Below are 20006 nucleotides of genomic sequence, written 5' to 3'. Positions count from 1 at the left end.
ACAATTATGACCATAAAAATATGAGAAAAATTATTTTTATCAACTTTTCACTTTTAGATCTGAAATATATGATAAAATGCAATATGTGACGTTTTTCCTTTAGTCATGAAGTATGTTTTAGCATTATTACTAATTATAGTCACTATTTATGTGATTTTTCATCAAAAATTCATAAATCATGCATAAATACTTCATTATAGCCAAATATTTTACACACATATTATAAAATTTCATGTGACAAAATACTAAATTTCCATGACCAGATTCGAAATATAACTCATATTAACCTATTTACCCATTTAAATACGATTTTATCTTAAAAAATTCATATTTCGAGCAAAACAACTCATTTTAATATAAATATTTACAGGCCATCAGTAGATAATATATGTGAAAACATATCCAAAAACCACTGAAAAATTCGAAGTTTAGCTATTTTTCGTCCAAAAATGACATTTTTATCATAAAAATCACATTTTAATGCCAATAATATATAAAATAAACAATAAAATTCATAAATAAACCAAAATGTCCTAAAAATCACTTAGGACCATAAAATTTTAACATGCAAAGTTATTTTAAGGTTTATCTTCATAAATCCAAATTAATTATAGTTTTGTATGTTAATCTTATAACTCGGAAAAACTATAAACCGATTTGCATGCAAACAACCTAAGGCTCTCTGATACCACTTGTTGGATTCATTAATCTCATAAGTTAACATATTCATATATGTAATAATTTATTTAGTCATAAAATAAATGTTAGATCTTATGCATGCAAACTAAAACAAGATAAGAGAAGAAATCATCAATCTTACTATGTGATTTCGGATTAAAGGGCACCAACAAATTCACCTATTTGTTAGTTCTTGAGCTTTCCTTAAAATGGATGAACAAGGTTCAAATTAGAACCTCTCCCAAAAGTATATACCCAAGGAAACCTCTTAATAACTAATATTATTATGATCTAGTAATAATATAAGTCTTACTATAAAAATTGACACAAAAATATTTTGTATTTCCTCTTGAATATTTTCGGCCAAGAGGAGAAATTTGTGAGTTTTTATTTCTCTAAGTTTTCACAAAATGGTAGAGAGAATATTTTTCTTACACTAGAAAATGTTAGATAAGTAATGAATGATAATTAGAGAAAACCATTTTGTTTCTCATAGTGGAAAACCGGTGGGAGGGGTGGTAGAGGGAGCCAATGCATGAGGCTCATTTTCTTCCCAAGAAAAATAGGGTTGCATGGCTACTATTAGGCTTTAATCATCATGTTTTCCACTTAAAATAAAAACACAATATAATCCTTAAACACCCTCCATTTTCGGCACATATATATAAAATGGGAGGTCCATTTTATTTTTGCCATTTGTCAATTGTGACATATGCGACATGTTACTTGACATGTGAAATTGTAATGTATTTTTAACATATTAAAAATCAACATACTCATAAAATATGTCATATAAAAAATCGACTAGTAATTTGTAATTTTTTTTTTGTTGAATGTGAGCTTGTTTCATTAAAACATATCAAAGATGATTACATAGGTCCATACAATCCAATTATCTGACTATTTTCAAAGCCTATTACTTATACAATAAGATCAAGTTTTTGCAGCCAAATGTGATCTTGCATTTTAACAGCTCCTGCAGTCTTCACTCGTATCCTAGCATAAACCAGTCTTCTGATTTCCTGCACCACCCTCTGAGGACATTTAAGACAATTATCCATCCTGCAGGCATTCCTTTCAATCCATACACAATACCAGAAAGCTGCCAAAGTCATCCTGCACACTCTCTGCTGTAGCAACGAAAGTCCCATACACTGAGGATCAATCTGAATCTGCAACCAACTTTCCAACTGTTCTTTTATCATTCCTTTGTATTTGCACCTCTTGAATAGATGCTCATGCGTTTCAATCCCATTTTCACACAACACACACTGGTTGGTTCTTTGTCACTAATATGCAATCCGAACAACTTCTCACGTGTGTTAAGAGCCTCTTGCTTAATCAACTTGACAAATAATAGAATGCTTAGGAACACACCATGCATCCCGGACATCCTTATACCAACCAACAGAGGGGTGTCCTCCGCAACAAACCATACCGGACTTAATCAGTAACCCTTAGGATCATGAATCCAATGGTTATTCACATACCCACTGGAAATCAGACCCTTAACTTTACAAATATTCCTCCAATTCCAATAGGAATCAGCAGGAGGAACATAGTTATGCCAGTCCTGATCTTTTAAATATATATGATGCACCCATTGAACCCATAACCTGTCAGCATTAGTGTACAACCAGTTCACCAATTTTCCTACACTTGCAATATTCCAATTTTCAGCCTTTATGACACCCAAACCTCCTTCTTCCTTCCTACAACAGACCCTATCCCAGGCAATCAAGGGGGCCCTCTGATATTCAGACCTACCATCCCAAAAATAACTCCTGCAGATGGCCTCAATTCTCCTTACTACAGCCTTTGGGATTAGAAAAATGGAACCCCAGTAATTATGTAAAGTATTCAAAACAGAGTTAACTAGAGTTAGTCTTCCTGCATAGCTCAATTTTCTAGCCCCAATGCTCCTAATTCTGGCTACAACTCTTTCAATCAATATGTTGCAGTCCATTTTTGTTAACCTCCCTGCCTAAATAGGTATCCCCAAGTACTTAAATGGGAGATCCCCTTCCCTAAAGCAAGAAATTTGAAGAATATCGGCTCTCACACTCTCTGGCACCCCCCCTAAAGACAACTTCAGACTTAGCAGCATTCACCCTCAATCCAGAAGTAGCAGAGAACGTAGAGAAAGCTCTTAGGAGCAGCATAATAGACTGAGTGTCCCCCTTACAAAACAACAGTAAATCATCTGCAAATAAGAGATGGTTCAATCTCAAGCTCTTACACAAAGGATGAAACCTAAAGCTCCATCTATAAGTAGCAAAATCCAACACTCTAGTCAGGTACTCCATACAAATGGTAAATAACAAAGGAGAGATGGGATCCCCTTGTCTTAACCCTCTCCTACCTTTAAAGTACCCAAACAAAGCTCCATTGAGATTTAGTGAAAAGCTAGTAGTAGTTACACAAGTCATAATAAGCTGTCTAGTCTTCTCAGGGAAATTTAGAGCACCTAACATTTGATCCAAGAAACCCCACTCAATAGTATCATAAGCTTTCTGAAGGTCCAACTTAAACATACATCTTGGAGAGACATTCCTCCTATTATAGAGTCTAACCAAATCTTGGCAAATTAAAATATTTTCCAGAATACTCCTTCCTTGAACAAAAGCTCCTTGGTTAGTGCTAATAATATCAGGTAAAACCATTGCCACTCTTGTACACAATATTTTGGAAATAGTCTTGTAAATCACATTACAACAAGCTATAGGCCTGAAATGTTTCACACTTACAGGCCTATCCACCTTAGGAATCAGAGTAATTAAAGTGGCATTTATCTGGTTTAATAACTGCCCAGTCTCAAAAAAGTTCAACACAGCAGCAGTTATATCACCACCAGTGATCTCCCAAGAATCTCTGAAGAATTGACTGGTGTATCCATCAGGCCCAGGGGATTTGTCCTTAGGAATACTAAATAGAGCCTTCTTTACCTCATCTGCAGTAATAGGTCTATTCAGAGCCTCCTAGTGGCTCTCAGTACAACATTTCCCTATTCTAACCACCTGAACATTGACAGGTTTAGTGGAATTTTGAGTGCCCAATAACTCCATATAATAAGTCAAGAAAGCCTGCTGAATATGTTCACCCTCAGTACAGATATTCCCATTCTGATCCTCAATACTCAAAACCTTATTCTGCACCATTCTCTTCCCAATAGAGTTATGAAAATACCCAGTGTTAATGTCTCCTTCCATTGACCACTGAAGTTTAGCTTTTTGAATCAAAAAACTATCCCTTGCAGCAAGGAGCTCTTTCAGTTCATTAGCCACATCATACTCCTTCTGCATCAGATCAGTATTACTAGGGTTATCAACCAGATCTTTCTGAATGCTTTCCAAAAGAACCACAGTAATGTTATAACTATTCTCAATATCTGAAAAGCATGATTTGTTAATATTTTTAAGAACAGGTTTAAGGGCCTTCAACTTTTTGATAACTTGAAACATCTTAGTGCCCCTAACTTGCCTCTGCCAAACATCATCAACTGATGCTTTAAAAATCTCAGATTGTCCCCACATATTGAAGTATTTGAAACACTTCTTACCCTGCAACCCACTCTTCCTATCAGATAAAGTACAAGGAGAGTGATCAAAAAGACCAGGGGGTGGAAATGAGCCCAGTAATCACCAAAATCTTCAATCCACTCCAAGTTGCCCATAGCTCTATCAAGTCTACTATATACTCTATCCACAGGATCCTGTTTATTAGACCATGTGAATAAGGCCCCAGTAGCTTGGATATCCTCCATACAGCATATGGACACACAGTCTTGAAACTGTTGCATCTCCACTTCAGTAGAATTACCTCCTAATCTTTCAACTGGGGACAAAACTGTATTGAAATCCCCAAGCCAAAGCCAAGGAAGACTACAAGAACCAGCAACATTTTTAAGCACATTCCATAAAACTTGCCTCTCAGAAACATCATTGTGTGCATAAATCATAGTCAACAAAAACTCCTTATGATCAATGGTAGAGGTCACCCTCATATGAATATATTGAGCACCATACTCAAGAAATTGAATAGAGAAACAGTCAGGTTTCCAGAAAACCCATATCCTCTCTCCTTTATGCCAACTACAATTAGTTGAAATACTCCACCCATCACATAAAGTAGTTGGTCTCTTCAACAAATTACTAGGTTTTATTTTGGTTTCTAATAATCCAAACAAGCCCATACCACTATTTTGCATAAACCATTTAACTATCTTCTGTTTATTCATATCATTCAATCCCCTAACATTCCAAAATCCCATACTATGCATTTAAAACCAATGAGGGGGGGATCCTTACCACTCTGACCTACACTCCCCTTTGGTGTAGCCAGTTTGTTCAATGCCTCAATGAAAGTAAAAGGACCTGCACTGCCAGTTCCCCTAGCACCAACAGGCCCACCTTGCTTATTCATTCTCATTATAGTCCTTCTTTGGAGTAGATTGGATAGTACGAACCGAGAGGAGGAAACACTTCAAGAGTGAATAATCGGGTCCTTAGGTTCGATCACGGGAGAAGATCGACATGCACCTTCCGAATCGGTCTCCACACCTTCGAGAGGTTTCTGGGCCACCTTGGCTCTAGGTTTCTGAGTTTTCCTACATTTCTCCTTGACATGCCCCATACCCTTGCACACGCTACAGGTAACAGGCAACCATTCATACTCAACCCTAACATCCACCACTTTCCCAGTTTCATCTAGGAATTTCACTTTATCAGGTAGAGCCTGGTCAACCTGCAACTCAACCATAAACCTAGCCTGACTCAGACGATAATTCGTAATTACTTGTACCAAAACGGTTTATCAATTATAAATAACGTCTTGTATTTATAATAAATTATTCATTCAATTTCAATTTCAATTGTTTCATAAACAATAATTTTATCTAAGTAATAAAACAATTCGATTACTTAGACCGTATCTAATTTAATCGAATTACAATAAGACACGTTAACTTTACTCACAAAATCATCAGTCAATTTTAAGCAATTTAATTAACTCGTATCGGCATACGATTAATTAAATAATCAATTAATAGTATTTCCCTATAGGTATGACCTAAGGGGATCAACTGATTACCACCGTCGCACGACAGTAATGTCAAACTCTAGTCAGCCAATCATTACCAATATGTGTGGACCAGTTGACTGTAAAATATTACATCCCACATGTATTCTTAAAATGAGATTTAAACATGTGATCATCATGATCGACAGTTGTGATCGCATTATTGTCGGAGGACACATATTCCAACAGAGTTGTCGAGACCTCTTTCATGTTTGTGTTGCTTTAGCTTTGTGAGAGAAGAGTATGGCCGGAGGTGTCTTTGTTTGAGTCGGGTGTGAACTTCGGGGACGAAATTATTTTTAAGGGTGAAACATTGTAATACCCCATAGTTTAAAAGACCTATACTCGGTCGAGTAAACCGAATACTCGAGCGAGTAGAGCTCACTCGACTAAGTGAGGGACCGAGTGAGACCTGTAATTTTTTGAAACATTCTGATGTTGAGTCACTCGACCGAGTGGCGGTTCACTCGACCGAGTGAACCGCCATGTCATTGTCCTGCTTATTGCACGGGATTATGGTAAGTGGCCTATCACTTTCTAATCCTTATTTTTCAGAGTTCCCTAAAAACACTCCCACCTTATCCCTTATACTCTCTAAAAACATCTTTAAACATCACAAACACTATCCATAAAGATCTAGCTCTCACATTTGAAGATTTATCTTCCATTTCTTGTTCTTGCTCATTTGTTAGCAATTGTAAGTTTATCCTTAACCTTTCTCCCTTACTCTTATTTAGTAGACTTTAATTTCTCTAGTAGGTTATCTTATAATTAATTAGAGTTTTGACTATTTAAGTGGGGTTAATTAGTATTATTAATGTTGTAGGATGTAATTGTGATAGCTAGTTCAGTAATTATTATAGGAGGAGACTTGATGGAGGAGTAATACAAGCAAGTTAGTGGCTTTTATCGAGTTTGCTAAAAGGTAGGTTAATCCTACTAGGTTTCAATAAGCATAAATGGTTACATGTGTCATAATTGTATTGTTGTTGCATTATAATATGATTTTGTGGATAATGAGTGTTGGCTTCATAATGTTGTTGGGTGTTCTTTGTGACATGGTATTGAGGGTGTTGGTCTCATCTGAACATTGTAGTTTCACGATAACATGATAGTTGGCATTCGTTGTTAGACTCATAATATGTGGAGGTTGCATCTTGGCATGATAATGAGGTAAGGCGACTTGAAGAGTCGGTATGGTTATGAGTACATATATTCGGGTCATGTTGGTGAATCATGTTTATGTGAAAGAGTTACGCTTTATATTCATTGTGATGCATATTGTGATATATGTGGTTATGGTAGCAGTGTGGTGGTGATACTTGGTTGATTGAGGAAACGTAAGGCGGTTGGGAGACCGTCTTACGCTTGAGTCGCCTCTTGGAGATTCCTACTCCAAGAGGGATGTGTACATTAATGACTTGAGTTTGGAGGGACTCGTGTGGTTGAGGCACGCCGTCTGGCAGGGGATCCGGTTGGCTTCCGGACCTGGTACCACGCGTGTGTCCCGAGTACCTATTTGTGAGGTGCGGTGTCGTGGGCATGTCCCTGGCACCGGTGTGGCTGTGGGTACGGCTGGGCGTGTCCTGCTACCGATGTGGTGTTGTATAGTCCTGGGTTATGCATTTCATTGGCATGTTGCATATTTACACATTGTGTCGTGTGTCATGTTTATTTATTGAAACTGACGTGTTTGGGCTGTGTGTAAATGGTCGCCTATTTCCGGGGTGGCCTGTGTCGATCCATATGATATTTCCGATCATATGGGGAGCATTCATTTACAGGTGGTATTTGGCATCACGCGGGAGACGGGACGAGCTTCAAACTTGGAGTCGAGTCGGCATGAGATAGTTGACATAGTCCTCTTTAGAGAGTTGTAGTAGTATGATTTCTATTCTTTATTATTCATTCATGGTTATGTAATCCACTAAATATTTTATTTATGTTAATTGTTTCTTAAATGCAACTCCGATTCACCGCCTCGGGAAACCGAGATGTGTATCATCCTCCCATTGCCTTTGTCGGGCAAGAAAGGCGTGTTACATGGTTATTGTGAAGCGTCGGGTTGAGTTATTAACGATAATAAATCTTCTATGATATTAAGCCTATACCTGTTCATGGGTCATCCCGCCCATTAGGCCCGCCCGTCCAGTCCGCTTATTACGTGGGCTTGCACAAGTATTTTTTTACCCGAAAAATTAAGAGGGCGGGCCAAGCCCAACCCGCCAAGTTAAATGGGTTGGTATGGACAACAAGAAAATCCTGTGGGCCAGCTCATTAGGCCCGTTTACTATTTAAATCTTTTACTTTTACTCTTAGAAAAAGACATTTTCAAAGAAAATTGTATCAATTTTATATGGAAGTGGAGCACTAAAATAATACGTAAACTATAAAGGTTAAAATATAACGAAAATATTTATATATTGGGTACCCTTATATATTTTAATTAATAAAACATCTAAATTGAAGTTTCGTGTTACGGCCCATTAGCCCATGGGCCGCCCGACTTTTGACTAAAGGGCAGGCAAGGGCAAGGATAATTGGCCCATAATTAAGGCCTAGCCCGCCCACTAAGATCTGAAAAGGCAACTTTTTCCTTTATCGCATGGCCTATGTCCGACCCAAGCCCGCATTTAAACAACTCTTAAGTCCAAGCTCTAGTATGTCCTTTGCCAGAATCGGCCTAACTCCCTTTAATATTCCTAATGGGGCTAAATTGGGAAACTACGTGGGTATTCCAACTTACGCTAATTTTATAGACTGCAACAAGAGTAAGAAGGATGTTTTTTAGTTCATTATTAATAAGGTTAGAAAATATTATCATCTTGGAATTGTTTCCTGCTTTCAGCTACTGGTAGATTTGCTCTGATTTCCTCTGTCTTGTCTTCCATAGCTGTTTACTTTCTATCATTTTTAGATCGCTAAGTCTAACAAAGAAAATTGATGCTATTTTGTCATATCTTTGGTGGGCGGGATTGAAGAAATCTAATATTATTTGTTGGTGTAGTAAATTATTCCTTAGCCAACCTAAAGGTTCTGGTGGCTTGAGATTACGGTGTATGAGATAGTTAATCAACTCTTTTTAGTTTAATTTGGCTCGCGTATGATTAATCAACCTGATTCTAACCTTAATAAAACTACTGGAATTAAGTATGGTCTTAAATGGTCTTCCGGAATACTTCGCTACAAATGCGTCAAATGTTCTTTTTTCTTGGGGTTGGAAAGGTATTGTTTGGGGTCTTGATCTCATTCATCCGTCCCTTGCATGGAGTGTTTATCCTTCTTCGGAGCGTTTGGCGGTCAAGATGGATTCACGGGTCGACTGCTAAACCTAAATGTATTAAGCTACTCCAATGTTTTCCTAGTTTGATGGATTTGAAAATTAAAAATATTATTTATCATGCTAAAGTTTGAAACAAGAAATTGATTCTTGCCTTCTATAATGAGGTTGTATTGATGATATCTTAGCTATCATTTTGCGTCAATTTGATGGGCCTGATCATTGTTATTGGACTGAATCTAAGTTGGGGGTTTATTCCGTTATGATTGGATATCAAATATCTCTTAAAACTACTTGAACAAATTTATTGCGATTCCGAAAAACTTATAAAAGGTTAAGAACACACTTGTAAAAAGGTTTTTCTGAAAATTTTATGGCATCTCTCTAGACCTAAAAGGACTTATGAGGAAGGATAAACTCCTGCGCATCTTTTTTTTTCGGACTGCTGCTTTGCAAACAAAATGTGGGTTGCGAATTGGACATGTTTCTAACTGCTTATCTTTCTTATTCTTGTGAAGTTGGACAATAAGGTTGAGGCTTGCCTTTCTTTTTCATGCACTGTGGACTATTTGGGTAACTCGATGTAGGAAATCCTTCGATAACTGTGACTGCTCACCTATTGGAACGATCAAAACTTTATCAAGATTCTCTTAATCTAACAATTTCTTATGTGTGTCAAGTCTGGGTTTGCATATGGAATATGATTACTTAAATAATCTCAGAATTGGCGTCATCATTTTCCATTTGATCCATAGTGCCCTGACTTGTGCTAAATTGCGTATCTTTGTGGATGCCGCTCGGTATAAGGATCTTTCTGCAGGGTTAGGTTGGCGTGTTTTCCACCAGCATGATGTACACTTCACTGGACTAGAAATCTTGTGGATGATATCTTTGAAGTTGTGTGCTCATTTCCATTGTATTTCCTTTCTCGTATGTCCACCAACAATGAGTGTTCTTATAACAATAAACTTATCATTAGAAACTTGACCGTTGAATATCTATTTTTCACATGAAATCACATTAAAATGTACTACTCCGTAAGATTTAGTGACATACAAACCACCTCTGTATCATTGGATTAATAATGTCGTGGTAAAATGATTCTTCCTCACAACTCATAGAGATCCTGTGGAACAGAAATTTCGCCATGGATCACAAGGAAGAACCACATTTCCGAGAGTAAATATGAGCTCCCTAATTGTAATGTTAATATACAATGTCTTCGTCTTATGACGCATATGCGGGGTGCTAACATGATGAAACAACTGCTATCAAAAGGGCAAAGAACAGAAGTTGCCATTGAAGGTGAGCCGTAACAAAAGTTGCACAACTTAAATGCTAATTACAATGAATACATGTAAAATAGCTCCCCTAGAACATCAAAAAGAATAAATCAAGATGAAGTTTCTAATAACATTCTTTTGTGAAATGATGAGCTACTTGTGAGACTTTCTGCTAAATATTTTCATGATTTTCTCCTGCAACCTCTTCGTCCCAGATTTGTTGGCATCTTTCTTTTTATCTTCATAGTCCTTGGATAAAGGCGGGTCTTGATGGGTGTCCCATTGATCAGCCCACGAGGGTCCGGAATCCATCTTTCCCTCTTCTCTCTGAAAGGTTGAATAATCTACCCTGCAACAAGTATCAGATAAAAGAACATCTCATGTTACCAATTTTAGATAACTCTATTCTCAGCTTCTCGTTTTGCACATATTTGCAAATTTTAGAAAGGCGCTGTTAATTTAGGAAAAGCTATGTTTTCTAATTTAAGAGCATGATAAATTTATCTATATCAAAGGATTTGACTAGGTCGCATGATTCTAACCAGTCATTAAGGGAGGTTCAGACAGATCAAAAAGGAGATATGCCCCATTGGCAGGCATCAGGTATGTTGCTCAAAACACAGGAATTGTCGTATAAAATTCATTTCATGTGTTCACCCAAACAAGTTTTTGTAATTCATATGAAAGCAAAATAAAGTGAAGCAACAATTTCTATAATGAAGCGAATGACAACTCACAACAGAATTCATTACCTAAAGGTTCATCATGTATAGAATTCAACATGACCAGCAATCTCCTTGCACAACAATTTAGCCTCAGCTGCCAACTTAATGCTCTTGTAAATCATTAGACCTGTTAGTTTATGTTTAGAAGTGGGTTTATAAAAGTTGGCTGCTTCTTCCCCGCCTACTAATAACGCTTCTCTAGCCGGAATGACATTCTCCCACCAAAACTCACGTAAAATTTCATGCATGAGCTCCCAATATCCACGTTCTCTATGTACTCTGAATATCGTGCTCCCATTAGGTGTCCAACAATATAGATCAACCCAGTCTCGATCCATTATCTCCAATTGACCCTGAACCTGAGGCATGTAATAGAAGGGCATTGTTGACCAGGGCAAAGCCAAAGCAGGCTTCCCTTTATTATATGGGCATTTCACCTCTAGAATCCCCAGTTCTTGAGAGCAACTAAGAAGACCATCGGGCGATCCACCGAGCCAATCAAATTTTTGCTCAGAGTGAACTGCAAATCCCAAAAAGCTCACATCACGTCCAGTAATGCTTTTGTACTTCTCAATAGCAACAGCTTCATTAAGAACCCCCCATTCCATGGCCCGCATGCTAGAAGCTTCCGGAGGTTTGGGATCCGAATGGAAAACCTTTTCACTCCAAAGCTCAGGTCGCCTCGTCCCCTTCCAGAATCCCAAGGCGGTCCCAAATGTACTTGTTGTAAGCTTATCCTTACGGAGAGCAAACCACTCTTCAGAGCGTTGTGTTGTACCGGCTGCAGGTAGTTGAGCAGTCAGTGAGAGCACAGAGTGACTGATGGCAAGTGGACAAGCTGGGGCGACAGCCAACGAGCTGCAGGAAGAGAAGCTTTTAAAAAGTTGTGAAACAAGGTTGCATCTTGGTGGCAGTGGGGTGGCAAAACTGTGATGCACAATGCATAATCTTGACATGTAAGCATTGCTCATGGCAAGACAACTCAGGCCGTCAATAGGTACTTCTGAAATAAAAGGCAAATAGCACAATAATGAATTTAGTGGTACTTCATAAATATAAAAAAGGGGTAATAACTAATAATGTATGTACATTGGGTCTGACTTCCAGTCAAAGCCATTCTTCTTAGAATACATATTGAAACCAATGCTACTCTGACTCCTCTGCAAGTATCTTACACGACAAGATTTTCTTGTATTGGACTAAATAAAGGGTGTATTGTTTGACAGAAAGTTGAAGTACCAAAAACAAAAGTACAAGACATACAACCAACTGATGTGTATAAACAATCAGGACATGCAGAAGCCATGATGTGTTCAAAATAATGGATATCCTCCACAGCACAACAACAACAACAACAACAACAACAACAACAACAACAACAACAACATAACCCTAGTGCCTCAAGTGTTCTCGCCTAAAGCAGGGTAAGGGAGTCAATTCACGCAGACTTACCCTACGTTAATTACCAAGACAGACTATTTTTAGATGACTCGTAACGAAAAAATTACATCTAAAGACTTCGCACGAAAAAGAAGGGATCGTCACTCAATTCTATAGATATGACAAAGCTACAAAATATCAAGTACTCCGTATATGGTTCAACTTAAAATGGAAATTATCATCTACATTCTCTAAACTGATTGATGACAAGGTATCATCTGATACAAGAACCTTGGTTCAGTTGTATCAAGTTTGCGTTAATGGTGATGAAGGTCCAACAATGGTGTCAGACGAGAGAATTGAGAGAATAGAATTAGAGAGAGAGGTAGAAGAATTTAGAGAGAGAATTGTATTATTATTGAGAATGAATGACAATTGTATACAGAGCCTATTTATAGTATTTGCTCAATGAAGTAACTAATTCTGTTACTTTGACAGCTAAGCAAGTAACTAATTCTGTTATTTGTCAAACAACTTTCCTTAATTGACACTTTATTTAACAGAATTCATAACAGAATTCCCTAACTGTAACATCCCTTCCCCCTTGAAAACTTGACTTGTCCTCAAGTCAACGAGTATCAAACTGAGGAAATTGCTTCTCAAAGGTTTCAACAGGTTCCCATGTGGCTTCAGCAGCAGTATAACCTTCCCACTGAACCAAATACTGAACTTGAGCTCTATTCTGAAACTTTACTGACCTCCTGTCCAGAATAGCATGTGGTACTGGAACCAAGGAGGAACGTGGGTAGCCATAGGTAATGTACCATAGAATTTCTTGAGTTGTGACACATGAAAGACATCATGAATCAAGGATGATGTTGGTAACTTGAGTTTGTATGCTACCTTCCCAATTATAGCTGCAATTTGAAAAGGTCCATAAAACTTGTGTGCAAGTTTCTAATTGCTTCTATGTTGCACAGACTGTTGCTTATAAGGTTGCAGCTTAAGCCATACCCATTCTCCCACAGCAAAGGTTCTTTCAGACCTATGCCTATCAGCTAACTGCTTCATCCTGGCTTGAGCCTTTACCAAATTCTGTTTTAATGAATTCACCATTGCTTCCCTTCGTTGCATTGTCCTATCCACAGCCTCAACCTTAGACTCTCCTGGTAGGTAGGGCAGATGCAATGGTGGAGGCTGATTGTAAACAACCTCATAAGGAGTCAACCCTGTGGATGAGTGAAAGTGAGTGTTGAACCACCATTAAGCTAAGGGCAGCCACATACACCAATCCTTAGGTTGTTCCCCACACATACACCTCAAGTAAGCTTCTAGACACCTATTAACCACCTTTGTCTGACCATTAGTCTGGGGGTGGTAGACTCAGTCCCATGCAGAGAAAACAAAGATCTCCAAAATTGGCTTAGGAAAACCGAATCTCTATCAGTAACTATACTCCTAGGCCAGCCATGCAATTTGAACACATTATCTAGATATGCCTGAGCAACTTGTACTGCAGTAAAGGGATGAGAGAGTGCTATAAAATGAGCACATTTACTTAACCTATCAACCACAACTAGAATTACCTCTTTTCCCAGTGACTGGTAATCCCGCTATAAAATCCATCGAGATATCAATCCACACTTCTTCAGGAATTGGCAAGGGTTGCAGCAGACCAGGGTATGCCACTGTCTCATGTTTGGCTGTCTGGCATGTTTGACATTGTTTAATGAACCAGCTAGCATCCTTAGTCATTCCCTTCCAGTAGAATAATGCTTTAATCCTTTTCAGAGTGCCATCTCTCCCTATATGTCCAGCCTCACTTGAAGAATGGTGCCAAATAAGGATCTGGGACCTTAGGTCTTCATCTGAACCAATTACAATTTTCCCTTTCCTCCTTATCAACCCATCCTTCAAAGTATAATGGCTTATAGGTTGCTACTACTGTAGCATTTGTAACATAGGGGACAGGTGTTCATCTTGAGAATAGCTGTCCTTAATTCTCTGGGCTAAATCAGAATTCACCACAGAAATGGCTAAATACAATAATTCGCCGCACTCACTCGACAAGGCATCTGTGACTAGATTCTCTTTCCCACTTCTATACACTATCTCATCGTCAAACCCCATCGCCTAGGACAACCAAAATCGCTTGAAAGGGTGTGGAAATTTTCATTGCGCAGAGCCATTTTAGACTTTTCTGATCAGTTTTTATGATGAAGTGGTGACTTGATAAGTATTGCTCCCACTTCTGAACTGCAAATACAATAGCTAAGAGTTCCTTTCATAAACTGATAGCTTCATCCATTTTGGCCCTAGTGTCCTGCTGATATAAGCCAGTGGGTGACCAGACTGCATTAAAACAGCACCAATTCCCTCATTTGAAGCATCAGTTTCCACAGTGAAGGGATGGGAAAAGTCTGGCACTGCTAACACCGAGGCAGTAGTGAGTGCTATTTTTAAGGCTACAAAAGCTTCTTGGGCTGCAGTGGACCAGGAAAAAGCCCCCTTTTTCAACAAATTAGTCAAGGGCCTGCTGATGACAGCATAGTTTAATCCAAGGAAACTTCTTAATTTTTTGACTGATTTAGGGGTGGGCCACTCAACCACAGCTTGTACCTTTTTGGGATCCGTCTCCACCCCTTTACCAGAAATAAAATGTCCGAAGTATTCCACCTTTTCCATAGCAAAAGCACATTTGGACATTTTTGCATACATGTGATTCTTTTGCATTATTTGAAATACCATTTCCAAATGCTGCCAATGCTCATCTTGTGTTCTGCTGTAAACCAATATGTCATCAAAGAAGACCAACACACACTTTCTGAGTAAGGGCTTGAAAGTAGTATTCATCCAATTCTAGAATGAGACAGGTGCATTAGTTAAGCCAAAGGGCATAACCATGAACTCATAGTGCCCTCCATGAGTTTTAAATGCAGTCTTATATACATCATTTGGATGCACCCTCAACTGATGGTAGCCAGCCCTTAAATCCAACTTGGAAAAGATGGTAGCCCCAGCCAACTCATCAATCAACTCCTCCACTACAGGAATAGGAAATTTATTCTTTACTGTCTTTCTGTTTAATTCCCTATAGTCCACGCAAAGTCTCCAAGTCCCATCTTTCTTTCCCACCAAGACTACTGGAGATGCAAAATGACTGGAACTAGGTTGGATAGTGCCACTTTCAAGCATTTCTTGAATCAATTTCTCAATTATGTCCCTTTTTACTAAAGGGTACCTGTAAGGTCTTATGCTCACTGGTTCTGACCCCTGCATTAGAGGTATCTTATGGTCAAATATCCCTTTGACTGGAGGTATGGATTTTGGTTCATCAAACACCCTCCTGTATTGCTCTAATAGTTGACCTAAAACAGGATGTTGGTTATCTATGGTGGCTGTTAAGGCATGGCAATCAAAATCCAAGGAAGGTGAAAGTCCTTCCAATGTGTCTGGGATAAGCTGCAAGAAGCATAACTGTGTGGATTCCATTACACATTTATCAGCTTTCTTTCCCTGAATAAGTTTAATCCGTTGTGTATGGATGAGCTTCTTGAAATCCCATTGAACAGGCCCTAGGGTGCTAAGCCACTGTACACCCAATACCATGTCACATCCACCCAAAGGAATGAGTAATGCATCAGTCACAAAGGTGTGATTCTGCAGTACCCAACAGATACTCTGACAAGCCAAGTGATTTCCATTTGCAACTGTTACTGCTTGAGGAGTAATTTTATCCACCTTACACCCTAATTGTTTGGCCAGATTTACATCCATGAAATTATGTGTATTGCCAGAGTAAATGAGAATGTGGATTGGCTTTTTATTAACAAAAACCATTACTCTCATTGTTTGATAACCAGGGTTTCCTGACAAGGCACTAACAGAAATATAAGGCTCCTCTACAGGTTCTATTTCCACTATCTCCTCTTCCTCCAGTTCAGTTTCCTCCTCAGAGCCTTGTACTTCCACAGTAAAGACTTGCTTTTCTTTAAAAGGACATTTATGATTCTTATCCCAAGGTTGGTTACAATAGTAACATTCTCCTTTTGCCATCTTATGTGCCTGGACACTAGCAGGAATATAATTTCTTTGCCCTGGTTTTGGTGGGTAGGTGGTCACATTATTTTTGAAAGGGGCAATTTTTGGTGTTGGTAATAATGGAAGTAATTGTGGAGTCTGTTTGGAAAAAGAATTATAGGGCTTATTAAAAGGCATTTTATTTGACAAATTGGCCTGAATTGCATCTTCCTGGCATCTAGCAAATTCTATAGCATCAGCCATATTAGTGGGCTTAAAAGCTCTAACAAATGGCTTTATAGTTGGCTTAAGACCTCCAATAAAGCTTTCCAAAAAGAAATTGTCAGGCAATAATGGATTTTTTTGCTGCATTAATCCCTTTAAACCCTCAAACTCATCAATATACTCAGTAATTGTTCCAGTTTGAGCCAATTTATTAAATCTTTCAACTATATTATAGCTAAGATCATCCCTAAATCTTGCAGATAGATCAATCACAAACTGTTCCCAAGCAACATTATTATGAATGGACAAATAATTGGAAGCCCATAATTCAGCCTTTCCTACCATATTCAAACAAGCCATATCTACTTTTTGAGAATCAGGAATTTTACATAATGCAAAATACCTACTGCATTTTTGTACCCATGTAACAATACCAGTGCCATCAAAGGAGGGAAATTTGAGTTTAGGAACAAACCCTAGATGTCTGTTTGACGAGGCCAAACCATTAGAAGATTCTGATGTAGAAATTCCAGTACCCTGTTGAAGTTGTTGCTGCAAATTCTGGAACATACTCATCATTTGCGTCATATTCAGGCATAATTGAGCATTTTGCTGAGCTTGTTCATCCAATTTCTTTGCTTGATCTTGAAGCGGTTGTTGTAAATTTTTCACTTGATTCTCCATTTTTGCTTTGCTGCGTGTTGGCGCCAGGATACCTTAGCTGATACCAATGATACAAGAACCTTGGTTCAGTTGTATCAAGCTTGCGTTAATGGTGATGAAGGTCCAACAATGGTGTCAGACGAGAGAATTGAGAGAATAGAATTAGAGAGAGAGGTAGAAGAATTTAGAGAGAGAATTGTATTATTATTGAGAATGAATGACAATTGTATACAGATAGCCTATTTATAGTATTTGCTCAATGAAGTAACTAATTCTGTTACTTTGACAGCTAAGCAAGTAACTAATTCTGTTATTTGTCTAACAACTTTCCTTAATTGACTCTTTATTTAACAGAATTCCCTAACTGTAACATCATCACTCAATTCTATCGATATGACCAAGCTAGTGGCGCAAAGTAGATGTATCTTAAATAATTATGTACCAAGATTTTAGAGCAAAATATAGTGCACAAATTCTCATAGAAGACGGACACTTTTCATCACTTTAAAAAGACCGCTTACTGTTGGAACTAATTACTGAAACCCGAAGCAGTAATTAATTAATACGGAAAAACAGTAGCAAGATCAGAATTAGAAATACCGAAAGAGGAAATGGTAGTGACGCGGTGCGGAACCGCTGCCTTAAAAAACTATTTCTCCGGTGCGACCGTGGTGGCGATCAGCATCGACCGGTAGTCCCCAAGGATTACACTACTGCTACCTTACAAACTCGCCCACTCAAGAATGTAAGGCCTGGAACGACATTAATTAGCAATACCCAGAAATTTATGAGAGAGCAGAGAAGACGAGAGAAGAGAGTTTATGTTTTCTGTGTGTTTTGATAGAGAAGTCGGGCTCTTATTTATAGCCAAGACGAAAATGTATAAAGAAACGTGGAGCATGACCCTCCTGTTGACAAATCGGTCAACTGATCGATTCAACTCAACAAATAACACACAACCCAAAACAAAACTCGGATGCGGCCCAAAAAGATAGGCACCTGCCGCGCGGCATTGCCAAATCCGAATCACGAATCACGAATCCAGGATCCGGGCCGGCTCGCACGCGCTGCAGTTCGAATTAAGACTCGCAAAGTTCTCTACAAAAGACTCCCATGACCACTAGTGATAAGGTAAGGGAAGGGGTGTTATATAAACCCATAAAACACCCACTTCCTCACCAATGTGGGACAAATGGAAACTAAGAAAAAAGGCTCTCAAAGCCTCTATTTCCAACACTTACAAGCTCAAGTGGGAGAGCAAGTGAGGGAGAGGTTGTGAGAGGTCTTTTTGAAAAGACGGTCACAAGCGAGTGATACTTGTTCACCTCATCGAATATTGAGACGGAGTAGTACTTAAAATCAAGAGCTCTATGCCTCTATTGCTCTTTGCTCAACAATTCAAAAACCCATTTAACATTTTTATCCTCCCAAACCTTAACTTGTAATGTTACATAATCAATACTCTCCTACCCTTAAATCGACCTTATCCAAATAGAAAATTGCAATCAAACTAAAATCCAACCAATTAACATTCTAATTAGCAAGAAAATTAATTACTTGACAGAAAAAGCTAGTATGATGTAATTAGGGATGATTTAGGGATTTATTTCCGCATAATAGGAGTAAAAATGAAGTACAATCAGCTAAAAAATTACTCCCTACGAGATAAATAAGTAAAAAGAGATGGTGAGGAGAGAGAGAATGCATACGTGAGGTTAGTTGGTATTGAATACTGGAGCTTTAGCTTTCCAGCTTTAATGGCGGACAGAAAAGACCATGAAATCCCAGAAGAAGATATAGAGAGAGGGACTTGTAATTTGTAAGACCGTCTTAGACCTGGTAAACGGGTCAACCGGGTCGGGTTCGGGTCAGGCCAGTTTGGGTCGGGTTATTTCGGGTTTCTCAAATTTTCGGGTCAGTTCATTTCGGGTTACGGGTCTATTTTGGGTTTGTTAGTCGGGTGTGTTTCGGGTCAAGCGGGTCGGGTTAATTCAGGTCAGGCCATTTTCGGGTCAAAGATTAAGAGAAGAGAGACATTTCAAGTCTATTAGAGTCAATTAAAGTTATATTTTGTCGGGTCATTTTCGGGTTGAGTGGTTTCGGATTGGTCATTTCGGGTCGGGTCTGTTACGGGTCCATGAAAGCTCGGGTCATTTTCGGGTCGGGTCGGGTCGCCGGGCTTCGGGTGTCATTCGGGTTCAGCAATTGGTCGATTTCGGATCTCGGGTCATCCTTTTTGGGTCGGGTCAATCGGGTCGGGTTGATTTTGTCAGGTCTAGACCATCCCCAAGCAAAGGTCGCGTTAATTAGGTCACGACCCTGTTTTACTCTTAATCCATTTTATTTATCTTGACCTACTTTCACCCTTCCAAGCAGAAGGTCACGACCTAGGTCATCAATCCAATCATTTTTCACTTTTCAACCAATTACATCTCTCCACATTATATCACTTTTTCATATATATATATTTTTATTAATTATTAATATTTTCAACCAATCACATATCGCCACATATAGGTCATAAGTTGGGTCAATTTGCTCCACCAAAGGTCACAAATTGACCTCTTCTCTCCAAAGGTCACCATAATTTTTTTGTGAATTGATGATTAGTGTGACCAAGCAAGGTCATGACCTACCAATTGACCTTACTTAGGGATGGTCTAAAGGGATAGAATA

The 20006-nt window shown here is 38.5% G+C and overlaps 3 protein-coding genes across 4 annotated transcripts; all 3 read right to left on the bottom strand.

The window, feature by feature from the left end:
• Positions 1 to 10077: 10077 nt before the first annotated feature.
• Positions 10078 to 19132, bottom strand: LOC141626538 (uncharacterized). Of its 2 annotated transcripts, none has more exons than XM_074440290.1 (3): positions 19040 to 19132; positions 11070 to 12045; positions 10078 to 10666 (listed from the first exon to the last, which is right to left on the bottom strand). In XM_074440290.1, the coding sequence occupies exon 2, from the start codon at positions 12011 to 12013 to the stop codon at positions 11081 to 11083; it is 933 nt and encodes a 310-aa protein (XP_074296391.1). In that variant the 5' UTR covers positions 12014 to 12045; positions 19040 to 19132; the 3' UTR covers positions 10078 to 10666; positions 11070 to 11080. The 2 variants fall into 2 exon arrangements, with proteins under 2 accessions (XP_074296391.1, XP_074296392.1); XM_074440291.1 differs by having other exon boundaries at positions 10207 to 10666; positions 11070 to 12042; positions 19040 to 19125.
• Positions 14694 to 15128, bottom strand: LOC141629404 (putative mitochondrial protein AtMg00860). Its single transcript, XM_074442415.1, has one exon. It carries the CDS (start codon positions 15126 to 15128, stop codon positions 14694 to 14696), a length of 435 nt encoding a protein of 144 aa, XP_074298516.1.
• On the bottom strand, positions 15282 to 17351 carry LOC141629403 (uncharacterized). Its single transcript, XM_074442414.1, has one exon. The coding sequence runs from the start codon at positions 17349 to 17351 to the stop codon at positions 15282 to 15284; it is 2070 nt and encodes a 689-aa protein (XP_074298515.1).
• Positions 19133 to 20006: the final 874 nt, after the last annotated feature.

The sequence above is a fragment of the Silene latifolia genome, chromosome Y, assembly GCF_048544455.1.
Source record: "Silene latifolia isolate original U9 population chromosome Y, ASM4854445v1, whole genome shotgun sequence".
NCBI classification, from domain to species: Eukaryota; Viridiplantae; Streptophyta; class Magnoliopsida; order Caryophyllales; family Caryophyllaceae; genus Silene; species Silene latifolia.
The sequence above is the reverse complement of the archived record's forward strand: the minus strand, read 5'-3'. Positions and strand labels throughout refer to the sequence as shown.

Coding starts and splice junctions, on each gene's coding strand:
- LOC141629403 (XM_074442414.1), bottom strand. CDS start 17,351: ATGGAGAATCAAGTGAAAAATTTACAACAACCGCTTCAAGATCAAGCA.
- LOC141629404 (XM_074442415.1), bottom strand. CDS start 15,128: ATGTCCAAATGTGCTTTTGCTATGGAAAAGGTGGAATACTTCGGACAT.
- LOC141626538 (XM_074440290.1), bottom strand. CDS start 12,013: ATGAGCAATGCTTACATGTCAAGATTATGCATTGTGCATCACAGTTTT.